Source organism: Protopterus annectens, chromosome 6.part0 (assembly GCF_019279795.1).
Source record: "Protopterus annectens isolate FY-2018-M chromosome 6.part0, PAN1.0, whole genome shotgun sequence".
Taxonomy (NCBI): Eukaryota; Metazoa; Chordata; order Ceratodontiformes; family Protopteridae; genus Protopterus; species Protopterus annectens.
The window spans coordinates 486,382,253-486,405,919 of NC_056737.1; the positions used below are offsets into that span (position 1 = coordinate 486,382,253).

Consider the following 23,667-nt stretch of genomic DNA (forward strand, 5'->3'; position numbering starts at 1 on the left):
TGTTATGGCGGTCGCCCTTTTTTTAATTTTTCATAGGGACAAGGTGTCTATTCATACTAATCCTCCTTTTATACCAAAGGTGGTTAATGAATTCTCTCTTGATCTGTCCTCCTTTTTTCCTTCTCTGCAGTCTGCTAGTGAGAATGTTCATCACACTGTGGTTTTGCATAGGCAGCTCAGATATTATTTAGATAAGACTAAGGCCATTCGCAAGACTGAGCAACTTTGTTTCCTTTCATGCCCAATCTCTGGGTTTTGCTGTTTTCTAAGCAAACCATTTCTTCATGGATCTCTAAGGCTGTTTCTTTTTGTTACTACTTTCATGGAAAAAGCCTTTCTGCCTCTTTAGAGGCCCGTTCTACCGGTGCCTTGGCTTTCTCTGCTGCTTTTTTCATATAGTTGGATACCAATTCCATCCTTGAGGCTGCTACTTGGACTTCTGTCTATACCTTTACTGAGCATTACAAATTGGATGTTTCCAGAGCAAGAGCTGGCTTTATCAGAGCTATCCTGCATGGGTTTCTTGAGGGCTCGTCTGGGCCTTCCTCCTCCCAAGTTTTCTCTGGAGCTTTTATACTCTCCCTTTAGTAAAGAATACTGTAGTAGTGATATAGAAGGATAGTACAATTGTGTAAAATCTTACCATAGCAGTAAATGTCCTATTGACTGTTGCAGTATTCGCTGCCTCCCTTCTCCTTCTGCTGTAATCTTTTCCTTGTTCTCCTTCTGGATGGACAGGTTCCTCCTACTTCCTAGGACTGTTGTTCCTCCTGAGGCTTTTCAGTTCTGAGGAATGTACTTCCATACGTCACCTTTATGCCCTGTATCTTGAGTGGGAAGCATACGCATGAAGTACAATGTCTGTAAAATCTTAAAAGCTTTGGTGTACTGGCAGGTCTTTGGGGTACCCATGGCAGGGAATTCTTTTAGTAGAGAATACTGCAACAGTGAAAGGAAGAACATGTACTATTATGGTAGGATTTTACACAACTGTATTCTGTTTGCCTTAGCAAGTGTGTGTTTTTCATTTGCAGAATTATGTTTGTTTTTATGTGCAGTGATCTTTTTCCTTTTATTGTAGCGTCTCTCTATGTTGGGATTTTACCATAAGGGTTTACTTTTAAACTTGAGTGTTGTATTTATTTCAGAAGGGGACAGATGCTTCTATGCATTTATGTACACATTCATAGAATTGGGCAGTGAAGGATTCTGCATTTGTAGTGGAACCATCAGGGTGGAAGGAAAATTTAGATTTTGCCAGGTCATCACTAAGCTTTAATAGATTTACTTTGGTATAATCTTTGAATAACAAATTATTGGAGAATGCTTCCTACTTCAGTCTTATGGTGAATATGACGTGTTTTATTTCTGATTTGAGTAGGGAGAATGTTAAAAGTGTAGGGAAACAGAGCTGTATCAGTAAGAATCAAGTCCAAGATTTTGTTGCCTGCTCATTGGGGTACAGACTATCTGTGGATTATCTGGTCCAATGAGTTGTGTTTATGATGTCCAGAAATTTCTGGAAGTACATTTTTCTGGATGTGCAGGTTTCCCATTTAATGGAGGGATAGTTGAAGTCCCTTAAGAATAATGGTGATGTTCATCGTGCATACAGCTGCAGTCATAACAGATGGGTTCTCCTGCCATCAGGCGGGTCCTCGGTCGGCCGAATTCCAAAGTCTAGGTCTGGCGTCGGTTTTCGTCTCCTCTTCCCTGATGTCAGTGCGACAGGGGCATAAAAGAACCAGTCCACGCCATTTTCTTCAGTCTTTCTTGCCGCGCAGTGCCCGAAGCAGAAGCAGTTCGCAAGTGCCGGTCTGCTAGCTTTTGAAATTACAAAAATTTTGCAACCAAAGTCTTCTTGAAAGCTAAGTACCCAGTTGGGGAAACTTTTCTTGCCTCAGACCGATGTCAGACAAAGTTAATAATTGTATTTCATGTGGGAAACAAATACCGCATAAGGATTTTCATTCCCTCTGCATTCCTTGCTTAGGCCCAGACCACGACGTCTGTTTGTCGTTTTTGTGCTACATTCAACAAACGCACCATTAAGCGTTGGGCAGAGTTCGCCCAGCACTATTTTGGCAAAAAATTTAACTATATTATGTCGTCGGATACTCCGACTCCAGTTTTGTCTAAAAAAACGCAAAGATAAGGACCGACACACGAGGTCCGCAGCCTCTACCAACACCACGCCAAAGCCGACTACAGGTGGTCCGGTTCTCAGCGAGGCGCCTATGCAGCCCCTGCCTACCGACGACACTTCATTGGCGGTGTCTTCTGTGCCCAAGGTCGCAGTCTCCTCGGCCCACACCCCGACTACAGATACCAAAGCCACTCTTGGTGGTGAAACTCAAAATGTAGACAGGTCTGCCTCCTCTCAAGGTGTCTTCAGACCTTCCTCTTCTTTTTCCATCAAGGCTTTCACTAAGTCTAAAGCAGCCATGCATTCTAAGAGACCAGCTACACAGGGCCCTTCTCCAGGCCCCATGCCTAAAAAACAGATGCTTAAAATGGCTGAGGATTTAATTACTCTTATCAGGGGTTCTCAACCCCCCCCCGGACAAAAGGCCCAGAGTGGAGGAAGAATTCCCCCTCCTCTGACCAGGCTTCCATTATTTCAGAGCACTTGGATGAACAGGAACATTCTTACTCCCCTTTTGAAGATTCTGATGCAGAGGAGTCCATTCCCTCTGTCTCCCCCCCAGAGGATTACTCATTTGGGGAAACCTTGCATACCTTAAGGGAACACTTCCACTGGGAAGGCCAAGAGTATTCAGATTCCAAGAAAAGGCTTAGGGATTTTCTCTTGCTACCTCAGCACAGGCCTCTGGCTATACCTCCTGTCTTAGACATACTAGATGTGTATTCGGAGGCCTGCCTTAACCCGGATTCTTTACCTCCAGCCCCAGTCAAGCCTAACTGGTACTACCGGGTTCCTGACTCGCACCAATTTCTATACAAAAGCCATGCGGCTGACCCAGAAACTATCTCACAGGGCCCCAAGGGAATTAAGGCCTCCACTGCTAAAAATCCATTACCTTCTGAGAGAGATTCCAGATCTTTAGAAAGGTGGGGAAAAAAGGTATACACCTCGGCCACCTTAACCATGAGGGCATTAAAGTGCCAGTTCCATATGTTAAAGTACCAACAGTTTCTGTTATCACAGTTGAGAAGCAAAATGTCACAACCTGAACAACCAGACTTGAAGGAGTTGCAGGATTTGATGCATAGTGCAGAACAAGTGGGTAAACATACCTTGCAATGTGGTTTTGATGCTCTAGAGGCCTCATGTAGAGCTGCTGTTACAGGATCAGTCATACGTAGACATGCCTGGCTCAAGGAGCAAACCTTACCAGATCATGTCAAAGCTTAATTACTAGATGCCCCTCTACAAAAGGATGTATTATTTGGAGTTAAAGCTGAGGAGGTATTAAAGAAAATGGAGAAAAAGGCTAAATCAATGCAAACAGTGAAAGATTTTTTTCAGGTACAACCTCCACGTTTCAGTAGAAATTGGCCTTCCAAAAATTGGTCCTTTCCAGCCATGGACAGACACCAAAGAGGTAGATACAGGCGCCCGAGGGGCAGAGGGCAATCTCGAGGATTGTTTAGAGGCAGACAATAGCAAGCTCCTTCACAAAGAGGTGGTGAGGATAGTTCGCAGCCATTCAGAAAGCAAGCCCAATGACTTTGCAAGGCTCAAATGGCAGCACCCTTAGGCGGAAAACTGGCATTATTTTTGAAAAATTGGCATATTGTCACAAAAGACAAATGGATCCTGGACATTATAAACAGAGGCTACAGATTCCATTTTCACACCCTTCCAAAAATGAGAGGCATGCCAAACCTGCCACACAATCAAAGGGCAGAGGCACAAAGACAAATTTCAGATCTCATGGACATGAAAGCTATTCAAGAGGTACCTACTCAAGAACAAGGTCAAGGTTTTTATTCCAGACTATTCCTGGTACCAAGGAAGGGAAAAGATTTGAGACCTATTTTGGACCTATCCATCCTAAACACATTTTTACTGGTACCAAAATTCAAGATGCTCACATTACAGCAGCTTCTTCCCATGCTGGGCAAGGAGTCTTGGCTGGTAACATTGGACCTCAAGGAGGCATAACCTGCATGTCCCAATCAGACAAAATTGCAGAAGATACCTCAGATTTCTTGCAGGTTCAACCCATTATCAATTCTCTGCATTGCCCTTTGGCTTATCTACTGCGCCCAGAGTATTCACGAAATGCCTGGCATCAGTAATTGCCTACTGCAGACTTCAAGGGATACAAATATACCCATATTTGGACGACTACCTGATCCAAGCGGACAGCAAGCACATACTTTTGAAATATCTGGCTTTTGTAATAATGTTGTTGAATTCTCTGGGATACACAGTCAACAAAAAGAAATCAAGGCTAATACCCTCTCAGAAAATAATTTTCCTGGGTGCCAACTTGGACACAAACACCCAGATGGCCTACCTCACGCCAGAGAAACAGGGGCAACTAACTCAATACTTCAGAAAACTTGCAAATTTCACCAGGCTGACTGCAAGAAAAATCCTGCAGGCTCTGGGATTCATGGCATCTTGCATCCTACTAATCCCATGTGCAAAGCTACATATGAGGAAACTTCAATGGTACGTGAAAAACCTATGGTCTCAACAGCCATAGTTTGGAAGCAATAATACCACTAATTCCATGTCTTCAAAAGGAATTTCTGTGGTTTGCTCAAGCATGCCAAGCAAACCCAGGTCTCCCATTCTGCAAGCCTCAAGCAAATCAAGTCATCACAACAGACGCCTCGTACTACGCCTGGGGGGCGCACATGACAGATCGGTGCATTCAGGGCAAATGGTCCCAAAAAGAAAAGCACCTTCACATCAATCAAAAGGAAATGCTAGCAGTAATAAATGGTATTATAGCTTTCAAAGACCTTCTGCATCCAGGTCAACTATTGATAAGGACAGACAACACCACAGTAATGTGGTACATAAACAAACTGGGAGGAACCCATTCATACCCCCCTATGCAGGCTGGCCATGTCACTTTGGAACATGGCTCTGGAATTACAAATTGAACTTCAAGCACAGTACTTGCCAGGTAAGGAAAACACGCTGGCAGACAACCTAAGCAGAAATATTCCAGATCCACACGAATGGAAGTTGCATCCTCAAGTTTTTACAGAGATAATACAACCATGGGGAAGGCCAGACATAGATCTCCTTGCCTCCCACAAAAATTACCAATTGACAAAATTCTGCTGAAGGACTTTTCATCCACAGGCCTGGAGAGTGGAAGCTCTCTCTTTCAGTTGGACAACAATGACAGTTTATGCCTTTCCGCCTCTTCCTCTGCTGCCCAAAGTTCTATTAAAAACCAGAGCAGACAGACCAAAGATGATTCTCATTGCTCCAGACTGGCCAAGACAGCACTGGTACCCACTCCTGAGGAGCCTGACGCATTCCCCACCATGGACCCTACCTCTAATGCCTCTTCTTCTGACTCAGCACAGCTTCAAAACTCTTCACAGTCAGCTGAAAACACTCAATCTGGCCGCATGGAAGATTCCTTAACGTCACAACAGACCCTACTCTCCAAGGAGGTGCAGGATGTCATTTTGGAGGCCAGAAGGCCGTCTACTAGAAAAGCTTACTCCACAAAATGGGAACGGTTTTGTGCCTGGAATGAGAAAAAAGGGCCAGATTCCTGGAAAACTGAATTTACCTCAAATATTACAGTATCTAGCTGAGCTGCTAAGCAGTGGACTGTCATTTTCCTCCTCCAAAATCAATGCCTCAGCCATTTCTGCAGAATACAACACTGATGCACCTTTATTCTCTCACCCCCTCTTGAGACAGTTCCTTAGAGGGGCTAAGAATATAAAACCCCCAAGGAAACAACCAATACCTGCTTGGGACCTCAATTTCATTGTAGAAAAGCTGACCTTGCCTCCTTTTGAGCCAGCTGCCTCAACAGATTTGCAATATTTGTCCTGGGAAACAGCTTTCCTTCTGGCTATCACCTCACCTCGCAGGGTATCGGAACTACAAGCCCTCATGGCTGTGCAGCCTTTTATCATCTTCCATCAGGACAGAGTTTCCTTACGAACCAACCCATCCTTTATGCCAAAGGTGGTATCCAGGGTAGCTTTGAATCAGGCTATCCACTTACCTACCTTTTACCCTAATCCTCAAAACAAAGGGGAGAGACTACTACATTCCTTGGACATCCACAGACAGCTGCGTTATTATTTGGACAGAATAAAGCCTTTCATAAAAACAGAACAGCTCTTTGTGTCCTATGCTATAGGAGCTCAAGGGAAGCCAATTTCCGAACAGACAATTTCAAAATGGATAGCCCACTGCATACGCTTTTGTTACTCTTTTCATGGTAAAACTGTACCTGCAGGCATCAGATCTCACTCCTCAAGGGCCACAGCTACCTCTACAGCTTTCCTCAGAGGAGTTCCTACCAAAGATATTTTGGAAGCAGCCACTTGGAGTTCTGTGCATACCTTCTCCAAGCACTACCACCTACCATTATACTCCAAAACTAGAGCAGGCTTTGCCACTGCAGTCTTGCAGGGCATCCTGGCTCCTCCTAGTTCCACCTAGTGCCTACCACCCCTTTCTTAGCTTTGGGATTCTACCCATCTGTTATGACTGCATCTGTATGCACGATGAACATAGTACAGTTTTGTGCCTACCATAAATGTAGATGTTCGAGTGCTAATACAGCTGCAGTCCAGGTTTCCCTCCCTCCTTCCCCTCTTGGGACAGGCCTGTTGGCTAACACCTCCTCATACAATCTGATTGGGGTATTCTTTTATGGTGTATTTGCTTGCAACTACTGTATTTTGATTATATTGCATTGCTTTATTACATAAATTTATGTATTGCCTTCCTTCTGGGACACCTGACATCTGGGGCAAGAAAAACTGAAGAAAATGGCATCGGCTGGTTCTTTTATGCCCCTGTCGCACTGACGTCAGGGAAGAGGCGACGACAACCGACGCCGGACCTAGACTTTGGAATTCGGCCGACTGAGGACCCGCCTGACGGCAGGAGAACCCATCTGTTATGACTGCAGCTGTATTAGCACTTGAACATCTACATTTATGGTAGGTACAAAACTGTACTTTTGGCTGAATACTTAGGGTGCCCATGTTAGATGGCGTCATGGGCCAAGGGATGTTGGAGGGGGTCCTGTAGTTGGGTGCACTGTAATATGGGGTTTTGTTAATGGTAAAATGGACAAGGAAGAGTTTCAGGTTGTTATCCTGATGAACAAGTCTTGACATATTAGTTTTGTTTTTTATGAATTTGAGGTGTAGTTTGTTTTTGGAATATGAAGATACCACTGACTTTAGTGCCTTCAACTAGTACAGTGAGTCTGAATGCAAGGTAGGCATTGAAACTTTGCTGTTCTGGGGTGTTTTCAGTATTCTTGAACCAGGTCTCCTTGATGCATATATCAGTGCATTCTAGGGTTAAGGAGTACCTGTAATGAGTGTAGTTTTCTATTTAGGCTCCTACTGTTTAGCAGCAATACAGTCATATTTTCATATAATGGAGACTTTTTTAGATCAACTTTGTGTAAAAAAGGCACGCTGGAGTGGATAAGGTTTTTGCCAGCCTAGAAAAGTCTTGGGGGGAGGGGGCTGTGTAGGCCATTCCTAGCAATGTTAGGACTGTCTGCCATGTCCTTTCAGGCATATAATATATTGTACTCCCTTCAAGTGACACCAGGAAGTAAACCAATTGTTAGTCATTTTTCTCTTCATATTGTGGCATCATTGTAGGTGAGGGTAAAGGTAAAATGTTGCCCAAAGATAGGTTTATACCAGACTCATCACGTATTTTGAGAGATCCAATCCCAGAAGATACGTCTTAAGTCATTTACTCCCACATTTACTATGACTGTGTCATGTGTACTTGTGCCGCATGGGGTTGAGTGCATGCGTGATGCGGCAAATCCTGTCACTTGATATGCAACTGACTGTGACCCTCTACTTACTCAACCAGGAGGGGTAAGTCTCACTATGGAGCCATCTTATGACTAGGATGCTGGACTGTGTGGAGCTTTGCCTTAAGGACTATTGAGTCACTGAGAGCCTTAAATGCATGCTTCATGGTGGGTGTTGCTGAGTTCAGTGTTTGAGGTTTCTAAGGATACTTTCTTAGTTAATACGTATAGTGTGGTATTGTGCGTTACTAACAGCCTGTTTGCCGTATGTACTATATGTACATTATATAACAACGTCTCTCACACACTGTGCCAGTTTAAGTAGTACGTAGTTGTCAGTAAACATGAGACAATTGCTACATTGTCTCAGGATGCCTATTTCTATCAAGATGGCCATGGAGGCAATTAGAAAATGACACTTACTAATGAAGGCTGGAGTGGGAAGTAGCACCTATGAGGATTGCAGTTGATAACTCAGGGTGCTGTCTGCCTGGTAGTGGAGATTGCACCTCCAGTTTCGCAGGACTGTCTGGTAATGGAGAAACTCCTGGTTTTGAGAGAACTATACACATCTTGGAATCAATAATCCTTTGCTCCTTCTCTCACCAGAAACAGAGTAGCACTTAATCCATAACTGCCTCCTGAGAAGTGGTATTAACCCAGGTGGTGATGAGTTAAGTACATTTGTACTATTTTCTTTTTGAATACCTTGGCTGGATATTTGATCTTCATTGCTTCTTTTTGCCCCCGTCAGGTGTAGTTTCCCTTTTTATGGCCTCTTCTGAGGTACTCCCCTTGGGTGCTAGATCCCATTCTGGATCTGTTCTCTCATCCAGCGGAAGTGGACCCATGACACCTTCTTTAATGAGAAAGGAAATCATACCAGTTATACAATGTCAGCAATTTACTTCATGGAAAAGGGGTATGAATGGAATTAGAATAAAATCACAGAAGGTAAGAACAAAAGAGAGATCCCAAGCTTTCAGACAGTCATATATGTCCACTTCTTAGCAGAGTCGAGTAAAACTTGCTAGTAAGTTTATTTGCTTTGCCTTTTGGTGGTCTTCTAAAGGCCTGGACCCCTTCTCAGTGCCTTTAGTGGCTATCCTTGATTTTCTTGCTGACTTATTTGGGATCTAGTTATTCCACTATTGGAGTACAATGAACAACTATTTCTAACTTGCACTTTGGCAGAGACAATATGGTAGCATTAAAGATGTCAAAGGCTTTTCTATGGGGAAACTTTTTATTGCAGTCTTCCTGTTTGTGGTTTTGTACCTCCATGGCATTTGTCTTTTATGCTTCATGGGCTTTCTCCTTTTGAGTCTTCAGCAACGGGTTTTCTGAATTTCTTGTCTTGGAAGACTCTCTTCCTGGTGGGTGTTACTTCTGCCTGGCGTGTGACAGACTTGCAGGCTTTATCCTATCTACCTCCATGTTTGGCCTTTCATAAAGGCAGTGTTTCTACCAGAATGGATCCTGCTTTTCTGCCTGAGGTGGCATCGGAAAAACAATTTAAATCGGGCCATTCACTTACCAGTGTTTTTCCCTGAGTTTTCAAACAAAGGAGAATTTTTACTTAATTCTGTCTCTGTTCATAGGCAACTGAGATTTTATTTGGATAGAGCCAAGTCCTTCAGAAAGTCTTATCAATTGTTTGTCTCATTCTCAATGGCCCGATTGGGGAAGCCAGTGTCTAAAGCTGTTCTGTGTAAGTGGCTGTCCGATTACATTTCATTTGGATACAGTTTGAAAGGGAAGGCTTTGCCTTGCAAACTGAAAGGTCAGTCTGCTAGAGCTGTGGCTACTTCTATTTTTTTGCTCTCAAGAACTGCTATGGTTGAGATTTGTGCTGCTGCTACTTGGTTGGGTCCACACACCTTTGTGTCTCACTACAAGCTGGTTATTCAGTCAAGGTCTAGGGCCTTCTTTGGTTCCACCATATTGCTGGTATATGCTCTCGCAGGATCTCTCTAGTGTGTAAGGTGGTTGGGGATTCTGTCCCACAGGTTGAACCCAGATGGAAAAGACAAGAACCAATATGAAAGTTATGTACTTACCATAACAGTAGGCCCGTGTTGTCCGTTTCCATCCCTCCCACCTGCCCCCTCCTGTATTGTTTCTCTAGATCCTTGGATGACCAAGTCATGGAGGCTGCGGTTCCTCTTTTTGCTTGGGGGTCCTTGTTGTCATGCTGTCAGAATTGACATTGGAAGCTATTTGAAGAGTGCCAAATTCTCTGAGGTAATTCTGTGTAGAGCTAGATATTATGGGTAGAGGAAGCAGAGCTCAGGGGGCCAGTCTGTGGTCCGTGTTGAATCTGATAACCCATTGGTTGAACTGGGCAGAAACAGACAACATGGATCTATCATTATGGTAAGTACATAACATTTATTTCACTTTGTTCCACATCTGTCCATTCTTAGTCTTTCTTTTTCTCATCCATTTCAAGTCACTTCTTATTTTCCTAGCCTCATTTTTTTCTCAGCCACTTCTGTCCTCTTCATCTTTTCCCTGTCCCATTTATTTTCCACACATAATATAATCCACTGTTTATTCCATTTAACATTTTCTTTTGTTGTTACCTTCTGTGATTTTATTCTAATTCCATTCATACCCCTTTTCCATGAAGTAAATTGCTGACATTGTATAACTGGTATGATTTCCTTTCTCATTAATGTCTGCAAGTCCTAAAAACGCATACTTAAGTACTTGTAATATAACTGGCTTTGAGTAAATTCTGGAAGTCTCTATATTCTTAGGTATACAATATATAAATAAATCGTACAGAATAATAATGTGCAACACAGTACATTTTTCTGTTATTTTTATAAGAATTTAATTATTATTGGATATATAACTGTTCAAACTGTATTAGCATTTTGCTAATTATGTTGTTATGATTGTTATTGTAGTAGAACTTTTCTCCCTGCCCCTCTGCTGAAAACTTGTTGCCCATTTGTATCTACTGAAAGCATTTGCAAACTGTTGCTTGGACATGTATTTTATTAACACTGCTAGTTGGATGAATAATAAGATTTGTAGACCATATACCAATTGCTGTGAGCCAAGGCTGTACTGCTTTGTAGTCTGATCATTCTAGGAGTCAATTCAGCAGTAATCTTCTGATGAACATAGTATATAGTACAGCTTATTTAAGTGCATAAGTGCACTCACCACGGTAGTAGATATAATAGGATCACTGTTTTAGGACTGACTCCACTCCATAATCCTTTTGATATTACAGGGAGTCTAGTGGTCATCTTTAAAGCTATTTAAGAATCACATGCAGGCTTTGTGGCTTTCTTTTGCATTTGTTTTGTAATTACTTGCCTGTACTTCGTGCTATTTTCCTTCTCCTCCTTAGTTACAAACATGGAGTGTTTGTATAACATGTTTGTGAAATTTTGTAAAATATTTTATTGTACTTCTGCTTACTACTTTCAGGGCATGTTCAGCCTTTCTGAAGAGCCGTTATTGGTGTACTAGCTGTCTGTGCTACTTCATGGGCACCATGGGAGAACAGAGTAGGGCCCCACAGTATGCTTTTGTATTGCAGCCATGCTATTCATTAATGGTCTGTGAGCAAGACTGCAGCTGTGCACATCTAGGAACCTTTGACTGTTCAGAGAAATCAAGCCCAGGTGTCTTGACATCTGCCTGTAGCTAATTGCAATCATTCTCAGAATTATTATAGCAGTAACACTGTTATTTGAACATCTACTGTTGTACATAATGTACTCACAAGACTCTCAGCTGCCCATACTGTGACAGTGCTCATCTTTTACTAGTGTTTGATTAGGCGGTTTAACTTTCCCTCTTTCTAAGTATAAAAAGAGAGCTTTAGTGGTTTGGAATTTCGTTTCAGACATTATACAAGGTATGATCTCTGAAATGACTGTTTTATTTCACATTTAATGCATTTGTGTTTGTGTTCTAGTTGCTGTATATCTTCAGTATCCACAGCTTTGCTATACAAGTTCAGTAAAAATAGTTACTACTGTCTTATAATTGACTGTTGCGTATTTTTGTACATTTTTATTGTGGTTATTGTTTGAACAATTAAGAATTGTTTTATTTATACCTTTTTTATATTCTTTATAGGTGGCTTTCGTCAGATCTTCTGTCAGGTAGCTGTAGAGGAACCTAGCCCTGAAGAGCCCTGCTGTCTCACTAGGCTAATGTTATGGGATTCAAAGCTATTTAAAGGCAAGTTTCCATAAGTATATGTACTGTGGTATGATTATTAATAGACATTTAGGAAGGTGCTTTTAATACCAGCCCAGGGGTTTTCTTTTTTAAGGATTCTGATTTTCAAGAATTCCATGTAGTATAGATCCTGAAATGTTTTATTTTTCCTCCTTTATTTAAATAGTCCGGTTCGATTCTCAGCTAGAGCGTCTTCTGCGTGGAGACGTGCGTGAATGGGCGTACCTTCGTTGAAGGTTGTGCATCAGGCCTGGCAAGCCAGTACGTAAAAATCAACTGCCAATCATTAGCGGACCGGAGTTCCGCTGTGGTGTCCCCTGACCGGGAAAAGCCGAAAGACACACGCACAAAAAAATATTAAACACTGCATGTCATCAGATAAAGTAGATTGCAACAACAAATTGGTGTACTATAGAACAGAATAACAATTAGTATCAACTAATTATTATAACCAGTATTAATAACTTAACAAAACAGCCCAAGATACAAACTTTCTATGTACAGTTTAATTTCACTTGTATACTTATCAGCCGTCTGAGGTATGTTTTACTATGGGTGCAAAAGTATATGCCTTGAATTATTTAGATCTTACTTCTCCCATTTACTATCCCTGACCAAGCGTATTTATTGTAAACTCGAAAGCACTTTAAGTAAACCAGACATCAAGTAATTGCCAGTTTTTGGTTTTTAATAAGCTGGAACTACCCCCAGACCACATCATCCCCAGACTTCTAAGGTCCTTCAGTAAATGAAGTGCATCCTGATATGTGGGGATAGATTGCTGTTTCCACTTTATTGTAATGCTTTTCTTAGCCACCAGAATCAGTAACTTAAGTGCTGCCAGGTTCAGCTTTGGTGCATTGGTTATTTTTCCGTATGATAAGCAAAAACACTTTGGCTACAGGTCTTAATGGAGCCCTCCAGTGCCTATCCAACTTGTTTTTTCAACTGGTTCTTAAGTAATAGCAACCTAGGACAACTCAACAAAATGTGTATCCAGTCTATTGTCTCTTGGGTACCATACCTCCAATACCTACCATGGATGTTTGGGAAGATTCTTAACAAGCTGATCCAGTATATAGAAACATTTTGTAAAGACACTGCCAGATAAAGAATCTATACCTTCTAGATTTTGTTTCATGTTTGGGCAGTAATTCTGTTCATTTCAGTGTATTCCTGATAATTGAAATCTAAAACAAAACAACTACAGTGGATCAAGGGCAGTCAAATAAAATAAAACCGGCAAAAAAGTGCAAGAAAATGACTGACCAACACAGCAGTGTAAAATGGAAAACTTTAATTGTAATAAAATCACATGGCTTCAGACCATGCGCATGTGCACTAATTCAGCCATATAAATACAAATTCTGAAACTAATGATTCATTGCACACAGTTTCAATATTCGTTTTAAAGGGACAGTATCATTTAGTCTGAAGCCCTTATCAGCTTGTAATCATAAAATCCATCACAGTTCAGCACATTATGTTAACATGATCTCCACCTCTCAAATTAAAATTCAACAATTCCAGGACAAAAAAAAATTAAAACAATGTGCTTCTCCAAAGCTACCCACATGTTTACCCAATGCACTAGATGTTTTTTGTTTTCTAATAGCATATATGTAGATAACGTTTTCTTTGTAATATGATGTACATGTTCCAAAATGTGTTCTTTTAAGGTATGATTTGTTTCTTACATAAAAACATAAACATACAGAACACTGTGCCAAATATACTAAATGTGTACTTTTACAGTCAGCATAAAAATTCAGTTTAACCACACCCGATCAGAGTCTGGGGGTGTATTAACTGAGGAGTAGGGCATGAATATTTACAAGGACTACATGAATTGCATGGAAAATTACCAAGATGCTCAGAAAACCTATTTTCTTTCACCTCTGGTTTTCTATAACACAACCGTTGCTTAAGAGATTTATTATTTTTAAAGGAAAAGTGGGTTGTTCCCATGTAATTTTATTAAGATTCTCATCAGCATTTTTGTGTTCCGGTCCCTTTCCCAGTAATCTCTGTACTTATTTACACCCTTTTGATTGTGAATTATCAATAGGTCATACAGCCTTCCTTTTTATTTCTGAATCAGTTTTAGTCTTTATTACTTATAAACTGATATTAGTAATAAATAATTCTCTGTATTTTAATTATTTGTTGTTTTCACCCTTCTTTCATTAGTCTGTCATAGAGTCCCCTTCCTCTTTCATCTGAATTGTATTGTTGAGTGAATGTTAGCCAGGAAACCCATGTTCCACCTATTTTAAGTTGCCCCAATAGTACAGGCCTTGGCCAGACTACAATTGCTGTCTTTCTTCAGATGTCAGGAACATCAAAAGAGGAGAATAAGGGATAGGAATAAATTCCCTTCCTCAGCTGCTTACGTTGCCTTCCTGTAATACTTGGATAAATATGTTAAGAGCCACTGATAAAAGCTTTGGCAACTGTTTCCATCTTCCCTTGTTTGCCAACAAAATATTTATATATAGAAAATATTCCCTGTGCGGTATCTTGTAGTATTGGTCTCCAAGTTGCCTCATATGTGTTTTTCTAATTTAGAAAGCTCCAAGTCCCCATCTGTTTGGGGAAAGGTTTGGAGTTTAGACGCTATTGTATGATCATCCGTGTGATCACTGCTTTAGAAGCCTTGGCTATATTGGCTCTGTCCTGCTAAAGCTGTAACAGCGGGGTGACTTCCAAAGCTTGTGGAGTACCTTCCACACACCCAAACCATTTGTTAGCTTTAGCTGAGTTGGAGTGGTTTGGGTGCCAAGCCCTTAAGAGGTTCCTGCCACCGAAGACCGCTCCTCTTGCAGCCTTTCAGGGACTGTCAACTAACACTTTCCATTGCTGGGCAGAAGTTCCTTTGAGGGGTATAAAAAAACTTTCACGCTTTACTTTTATGATGGAAACTGAACTTTTCCTGTGAAATTATACATTTTAAGCTACGAAAGAAGTTTTTGACTATCAAGTGATATTTGATAACTTTTAAACGAGTGCTACTTTTTACTTTTAAATTGATTTTAATAACTTTGTTCCACAAACCTACCTTTTTCTTGAGATAGGGGGTGCTTTATTTTACTTTTGGGGCTGTGGTAAGTTTTTAAAGTACTTTTTACTATGTTTTTTGGTGGGAAACGTGACTTTTTATTACTACATGGCTGTTTTACCGACTACTGCTGAGGCTTCCCCAGGAATCAGGCTGATTTTTCAACTTTGCCATGGAACGGCTTAATTCCTTGGTTCTTTCTACTATCATTCACAAAAGAAAAAGAAAATTAAAAAAAAACTGCCTTTGCCACCACAGCAGTCTGCCAAAGTGCCTCACCCATAGATGGGTGACTGCTGTGACCATTTCTAGCTCCACAGACCATTCATCTTTTTCTTTGGCTTTTTCTTGTGTCATCCTTACAGGCAACATGAGTCTGGGGTTAGATGCATCTTCTGTGGCTGTTGGAGTGCCCTTGATGGGTAAGGGAGAATCACTCATCTCTCCTGGGAGAAGCAACACAGAATTCCTCTCTGCTTAGCCAAAATGCATAATCTGCTATAGGGAGGTATTGCTTGCCAAAACTAGGTCTGATTCTTTAGAAATTCCTGTCAGAAACGAGCAAAAACTTAAGACCCATGTCTTTTCCTGTTTTATTTACGCTGAATTGCAGTGATTGTTTGGACTTTGCTTTAGGATTAATTCAGCTGTTTCTGTTAAGAGAAAAAAAGATGTGAAGTTGTTCAATCTCACCGTTTGTTCTTACACGTGGGTTCCGAGTCTGCCGCTTTCCAAGCTCTAGATCTCTTAGAAGCTCAAACAGTCCCTATCCCATGATGCCCTGCTGCCAAACCCCAGATCTAGTTTACCGCTGCAGTGGATCACACGATCTTCTGAAGAAACTCTGGCCAGTATTCTTTTTATTATATATTTGCATATTTAGACTTCTAGTATCTATCAGGGATCTGATATTTAGTGAGGCTTCACATTTTCCTTCTTTTTTGGTGGTTTAGAGTAGGTAATCTAAGCTGGTATTTTGTTTTTTAGTTCGGAGCAGTTTGCTCCTAGGCCTTTAGCCGCCTTGATTTTCTCTACTTGACGGGGCTCTGTCAAATTTAATTACCCTATCCCCTTATATTCTGTATTGAGCATTTGTTTTTTCTTTCTATATTTATTGCAGTTTAGGGATCTGAACTTCTAAGCTGTTTTTTGTGGTGTTATTGGACAATTTTTCATAATGTCAGAGAAGCACAAATCTTGTTTTAAAAAGTGTGACTGTGGACAAAAGATGTGTCTATCATGGATAATCATAGTTCTTGTGTTTATTGTTTGGGTACGCTACATTTACAGGAGGATTGCTCTATCTGCCATTCCTTCAGTGGCAGGGTGTTATTATAGAAGAGAAGGAAATTGGTAGATAGAGGACTGTTGAAATCTGACTTCCAGGATATATTGGATAAGACTGACAAGACCTCCAAGTCCTCGAAGGGGTCGAAGTCATCTAAGGTGTCTTCGGAGCACAAGTCTTCGGCTCTGAGCACCTCTGGCAAGATTCTGTTGCCGGCTCCACAGCCTTCAGAGCCGTGCACAGAGATCTTACCTTGGAGCCAAGTCATTGTATTGGAACCGGTGTCGGAGGTTTTGAAATCTCCAATTCTTAAGTCAGTGGCTTCTTCGGCTCCTTCGACCCGTTCTTCCGGTGCCCTTTCTGACATCGATGCGGACCGAGTGGTCCAGAGACTTTTGGTGAGCCCAGCCCTGGCCAAATTGCTTGCAGCTTCAACCAAGTTGGCTTCGCAGCATACGACCCCTCCTTCCACGAGTTCTGCTCCTCCTCAGAAGCCAGTTGAGCCTTCGGAGCCAGAAAGAGAGGATCCGATAGTGGTGGAACCCTCGGAGCCGAGGCCTGTTCCAGTGCTCTCTGCTCCTTCGACCTTGACTACTTCGGTTCCGATCGAAGAGTCTCGGAGCCGACACACTCTCGCCAGTTCCGGGGGGGGGGAGTTGAACTGACTTTTTGGTTCCGACTTTCCTTCTCGGGGCTTTCGTGCATATGAGCTTGGTTCTGCCCTCTGATTCAGAGCCCGTGGTCTTGGCCCCTGGGAGTCTGCTGTCTTCTTCGGAACCGGCAGACTCCGGTTGGGAAACCGGTGCCTTCGATGCCATGAGGAAGGTCATGTCTGCTAAGACCCTCAGTTCTTCGGTTCCTTCCACTTCCTCCCCTAAAGGGCCGCACTCTACCGCTACACCACAGGATGTTCATCGTGTTTCACTGTTGCAGTCATTACTTTTGGGTTATCCTGCTGGCAGGCTACCCGCAGTCGGCCTGAATTCCAAAGTCCTGGTCCGGCGTCTGTTGCTGTCGCCTCTTCCCTGACGTCCGTGCGCCAGGGGTATAAAAGATGCAGCAGACGCCATTTTCTTCAGTTTTTCTTGCCCCAGATGTCAGGTGTCCCCAAATGGGTAGGCTAAATTGATTATGCCAATAACCATGCATGCACTAAAGTAAACATTTCCTTCAACTACAAGCAAATACACCACATAGGTTGTACATACTCCAATGGTTACTTTTCACACAGTGGTCTTATCATAGGTTGTACATACTCCAATGGTTACTTTTCACACAGTGGTCTTATCAACAACTTCCAATGTCACACGAGATTTTGCTGACAAATACTTGCAAAAAGGACCTCCTTTGGTGGTTGAACAGCCACCAAGTTACTGTAGGTCGTCCGTTTGTACTCCTCACTCCCCCTGCCACAGCCACAGTGACCACAGATGCTTCCTTGATAGGGTGGGGGGGGGGGCTGTGTCAAGGAAGAACTGTCCAAGGTACTTGGTCAGAGATGGAATCCAGTTTGCACATCAATGTCTTGGAGTTGAGAGCAGTGTTCCTAGCGTTGCAACACTTTCACGACTCTACTTTGCCCTATACACTCCACCGGGGTTCATCCCAAGGGACGCACACGTACATGATTGGCCCTCGGGTCTCCTATATGCCTTTCCTCCATCCCCGCTGATCCCCAAATTTTTACAGAAAGCCAAAAGCCTGGGAAGGACAGTTATTCTGATAGCCCCGTTTTGGCCTCTGCAGATATGGTTCCCCTTCCTTCAACAATACCAAGTGGAAGAACCTTGGGTTTGGACCCAGTGCCAGACCTTCTGACTCGTTCATCGGGAGTTCTTCACCCCTCTCTTGTATCCCTCAAACTGACAGCTTGGCTGCTCCACTTTCCAACCTAGCCAGGTCTCATGATTTGTCTCCCGCGGTTCAGCATATTCTGGTTTCCTCGCATAAAGTCTCCACCAGGAAACTATAGAACAGTAAATGGAAACAATTTGGTCATTGGGCTTCTCAACATGGTATTGATCCCTTTATTGCCCCTATTCATAGCATTTTGGAATTTTTGACTTCACTTTTCCACGGTGGTGCGGCAGCCGCTACTATAAGGGTTCAGTTGGCTGCCATATCTAACTTCCATGTGGGATGCGGAGGTTCTAACATTGTCCCACAGATTATGTAAGCCTTTTTGAAGGGGACTCATCACCTTCGACCCCCTAATAGACATGCGATTACTCCCTGGAATCTAAATTTGGTGCTGTCTCAACTCATGCTTCCCCCTTTTGAGCCCGCATCTTCTTGTCCGTTGAAGTTCCTTTCTTGGAAGACAATTTTCTTAGTGGCCATTAATTCGACGCATAGAGTTTCTGAACTTCAAGCACTCTCTGTTAGGCCCCCATATTTGGTCTTTCACCTGACAGGGTGCCTCTAAGAACAAATCCATCCTTTCTCCCGAAGGTCTGTTCCGAAGTGAACTTGAACCAGTCCATTGAACTTCCCACTTTTTTCAGGCATCATGCCAGTTAATTGGAATACATGTTGCATAAGCTTGATGTTCACAGACAATTGAAATTTTATTTGGACAGAACAAAAGGATTCAGAAAATCAAATCAACTATTTGTTTCCCATGCAGTCAATAAGAAGGGCCTTTCGGTATCCAAAGTTATGTTGTCCAAATGGCTTTCTGATTGTATAAAGTTTGCATATTCTTCATCCCATCAACCTTTAGAAAGTGAAGTGAAAGCTCATTCTACCAAGGCTGTTTCTACGTCCTTAGCTCACGCAGCTTGTTTGCCTTTGGATACCATTTGTGCAGCTGCGACTTGGTCCAGACCTCATACATTTATTACTCATTACAAAGTGGACAGGGTCTCCAGGGACTGGGCTTCCTTTGGTTTCACCGTTCCCAGGAATGTACTCCCGTGAGCCTCCCATAATTAGGGTGCTTGGGACGCTACCCACGTGTAAGAACAAACGGCGAGATTGAACTTCACATAAAGAAGTTATGTTCTTACCATAACGTTCCATGTGAGTTGTTCATCTCGCCTTTGTTCTTACACTCCCTCCCACCTTCCCCCTCCATGTTCTGGAAGAACGGGTATAGCTGGTGGTCTGTTTGATCTTACTAGTATCCTCTTGTCAGCCAGGTTATCTCTTAAGTAATTGTAAATAGTTACTTTGTTATATTGGGTTGCTTAGTTGTGTTTTTGCTGGTTTCAGCAAACTAGATCTGGGGTTTGGCAGCAGAGCATCATGGGATAGGGACTGTGTCTCGAGCTTCTATGAGATTTAAAGCTTGGAAAGCGGCCGACTCGGAGTCGATGGATCGGCTCCGAACCCACGTGTAAGAACAAAGGCGAGATGAACAACTCGCATGGAACGTTATGGTAATAACATAACTTATTTTTCTTCATTTTATGAAGATCAAGATTTTGAATCACAAAATTATTTCAAAGGACAGTTTTTTTCTTTTCTTTTTTCTACTCTGTTTTCTGATTCACATTCTTTGGAGAGTGGTTTCTGCCAGTCACTTTGAAAGATTCTCTTTTTCAGAAACTACCTCCAGAATGAGTAAGTTTTTCAGTGGGAGCATAAAGACCTCCCAATTCCTACTGTTCTTTCAGCATTGGAGAATGTTTGTATGACAGCCAGCAACTTGCCTGCAGCCAGCCTGCTGCCCCTAATAACGCAGAGGGTTTGTATAAAGTTCCTTTTTCTCATTAGTTTTTGTACACTGATCCCAGATCATACTCTGCAGTTATTTCTCTGGTGAATCAAGTTGCTGCTAAATATTTGGATAATACTAGTCCTCCTCCTGACAAGGATGGGGAAGCTTTTGATAAATTTGTGGCAAAGTATATTTTGCAGCATGTCAAGCTCATTGAGAACATGAATATTATGACATATGTTTCATTTCTGAGGAAAAAAAAATAGCTTTGTGTAATTTAATTGCATCTGTGCCTCAAGTGGCTACCAACTGATTTAAATGTGTTTATGGTTCTGAGGATTCCACTTTAGGTCTGCTGTTACTCCAGGTGTTATGAGGAGATTTTGTTTGTTGCAAAACATTCCCAAGGATGTCAAAGCTGAAATTTTGAATTCTGCTTTAGACAGTGTGTTTTTTTTTTATTATCTGCTGCAGAAGACCTTAAAAAGTGTTTGAGAGGTAAGCTGATTCAAGGAATCTGTCCGTTTTTCAACCTTCCCTCTCCAAGTTTGTCAGTGTTTTTAATGCTACCTCTTCAACCCTTTTCAAAAAGTAAAAAAAGTACAGCGGAGCACTGCTAAGCAAATATTTAAAAAGCAATGACAAGGTTCCAAAAAGAAAGTATGAACACCCCCCACCAAACAAAGGACAGTCTGTCAGAGTGAGTATTTGCAAGGACCCCCCCCCCCCCTTCACAGCCTGGAAAACCTTTAATTTTTCTAGAAAGTCTGAACCTCTATTTCTCGCTTTGGCAGCCGATAGTTTCAGAATGATGAGCTCTGAATGAGCTCTGAAAGTAATTTATCAAGGGTATATATGGCAATAGGTATCAATCCCTTCTTTTCAAGGGATCCACCATCCTCTGCCAGACCAAAACTCCGCTTTTCTGTGCTGTCATTCACTATCTGCTGTCTCGGGGAGTGACAATAAAAGTGGTCCCTCCTCAGCTAGAAGGGTTTCTGGTGCCAAAGAAAGAAAATTCATGGAGGCCAGTTTTGGGTCCTCATTTCTAAACCTTTTTCTGATAATTGCCCAAGTTCAAAATGCTATCCTTTCACAACTTGTTACCTCGTATTTCCCATTTGAGCTCTCTGGTGATCTTAGTTTTAAAAGATGCGTATGACATTCCTATAGATGCAGATTTCAGATGTTTCCTAAGGTTTTCTGTGTCTGGATCACACTGCCATTTTTCTGCATTACCTTTGGTCTGTCTGCTGCTGATTGGTGTTTTCAAAGTGTCCATCTCCTTTGATCGCAGATGCAAGATGTCAACATTTTTCCTTATTTGGAGAATGTGTTTATCTTTTCAGAGTCTTTTTCAAAGTGTACAGAATTTCTCGAGTGACATCCTACGCAGACCTGTGTTCCAAGAGAACATACAAAAGTCTTGTTTGACTCTTCACAGGATTGTTTTCCTGGGGTGTATCCTAGATAATTCAGTTTATAGAGCTTTTCTTCCATAGGAAGCAGTACTTCTGTATCCAGTGAGACTACTGTCTCAGCCCTGAATTTCTAGGAGCTCACAGCATTTTACCGTATTCATGATTCATCTGGCAAGAATCCACATGAGAAAACTTGTGGTACCTAAAATCTCTATGGTCCCAACGCAAACATCCCCCAACTTTCCAGATTCCAATTTTAGGCTTTTGAAAAGGGTGATATTTTGGTGTAGACCAGTTTTGTTACAGATCAGGTCTTCCATTTTCATTTCCAGCTCCAGCACGGCTTTGCTTGGGGAGCTGTGTCTAGGGGGATAAAATTGCAGGGTCTTTAGAAATGACCGACCAAAACTGTCTTATTTGTAGTCACCCCAGGACCATTACAGCTGTTTACAGACATCACCACAGTGATGTGAAACAGGAGGAACCAGATCTCATCCTCTGTGCAGACTAGCCTGGGCACAATCTCATTCTACAGGCATTTTCTATACCATCAGAGCAAAATTGTGAGACAGACAAACCTAATCATGACCAAGACAGGCCCTCGAAAATAGAAATTGAATCAGGGTGTCTTCCAGGAATGGATCCAGCAGGTGGGAACACCTCAAATAGATATTTTCACCTCCACTCACAACGATCATTTGGCAAAATTCTGTTCCAGGACTCCATGCAAGAAGGCCTGGAAGACTCATGCTTTTTCTTTTCCTTCATCAGGAGTGTTCCCATATGCTTTCACTCCTTTTCCACTAAAATCCAGGGTCATTCTATACATTCAGAAGGACTGTCTAAAGATCATTACGGTGACTCCCTTTTTATCAAGGCAACAGTGGTTCTCCCAAGAGAGATTACCACAAGCTTTCACAGACTGGATCTACTCACACTGGAGTGTTTGATGCATTCCAATCTCAAACAACTGTAACTGTTTGGATGATAGAATTTTAATACCTTCTTGGCACCTGTTTTCTGTGGAAGTGCAGCAGATATCAATGGAGGCTAGAAAATTTGCTAGTAAAAAAACTCCTTTATTAGAAAATTGTGAAATTTTTCTTGGTGCCAAGACAGGATCCAGCACCCTGTCAGGGTGGTGTTTCTGTGGTTCCGTATTTTTGTGTACTACTGTCCTGCAGGCCTGTCTTGCTCACTCAGTGGTGTCCAAGTTCCCTTTGAGTCAAGCTGTCCCTCTTCCCCATCTTCTTTGCAGAATGTAAAAATGAGGGTGAAGATGATACTTCTTGCCTTACAGAACCATGACAGCTGTGGTAATTTCTTGACAGAACAGAACATTTCATAAATGCTTGATTAGTTCTTCCCTCATGAATGTAACAAAAAAAAGAAAAACTTGTAAAATTAGACTATTTTCAAATGGTTGTCTCATGGTATTACCTCTTGTTATACTCACCACAGCAAGACGATTCCAGACAGGGTTAAGGTGTATTCTTCCATGACCTTGAGCTCATCTGAGGCTTTTTGGAAAAGTATTCTCGAAGCATTCCTGAAGTAACAACATGGTCCTCTAGACAAGCCTTTACAAAGCACTATAAACTAGTTTCTTTCTGAAGGTCTTTGAGAGATTTTGTTAGGACCTTTCCCCAGGGCCTTCTGGACCCTCATCCATCTTTTTTCCAGTCAGTCTAAGCTATGATCATCTACCCATATAGCTAAGGCTACTCCAGCAGTAATCATAATGATGAGCACAGTACAGTTGAGTACGTAAACGTATTCTAAAATCAGGTGCTTGAATGATCACTGCTGCAGTAGCTGCTCCATTCCTCTATCTCCTTTATTTTTCTATGTTTTTTTTGCCAGTTGGCATGAAAGCTCTGAAGGGCTTGATTCCTAGATCATGCTTTCTTTTCAGTTCAACCTTATGGTTTGGGGATGTGGAAAATGTCCTTGAAGCTTTGGAAGTTGACCTGCTGTTATAACACTTGCAGGATATAACGTATATAGCTCAGGCTACTGCAGCATTTTTAAATTGAAATCTACTGCTACATTAAGTT

At 42.0% G+C, this 23,667-nt stretch overlaps 1 protein-coding gene across 1 annotated transcript in view; it reads left to right on the plus strand.

Annotated features, from left to right (window-relative positions):
- Window positions 1–23,667, plus strand: part of UBR1 (ubiquitin protein ligase E3 component n-recognin 1) — a gene marked incomplete in the record, with an annotated part of 4,571,807 nt that overhangs the window by 389,764 nt on the left and 4,158,376 nt on the right. The window contains 1 exon segment of the mRNA XM_044074213.1: window positions 12,078–12,182. Within this exon segment, the coding sequence (XP_043930148.1) occupies window positions 12,078–12,182 (105 nt within the window).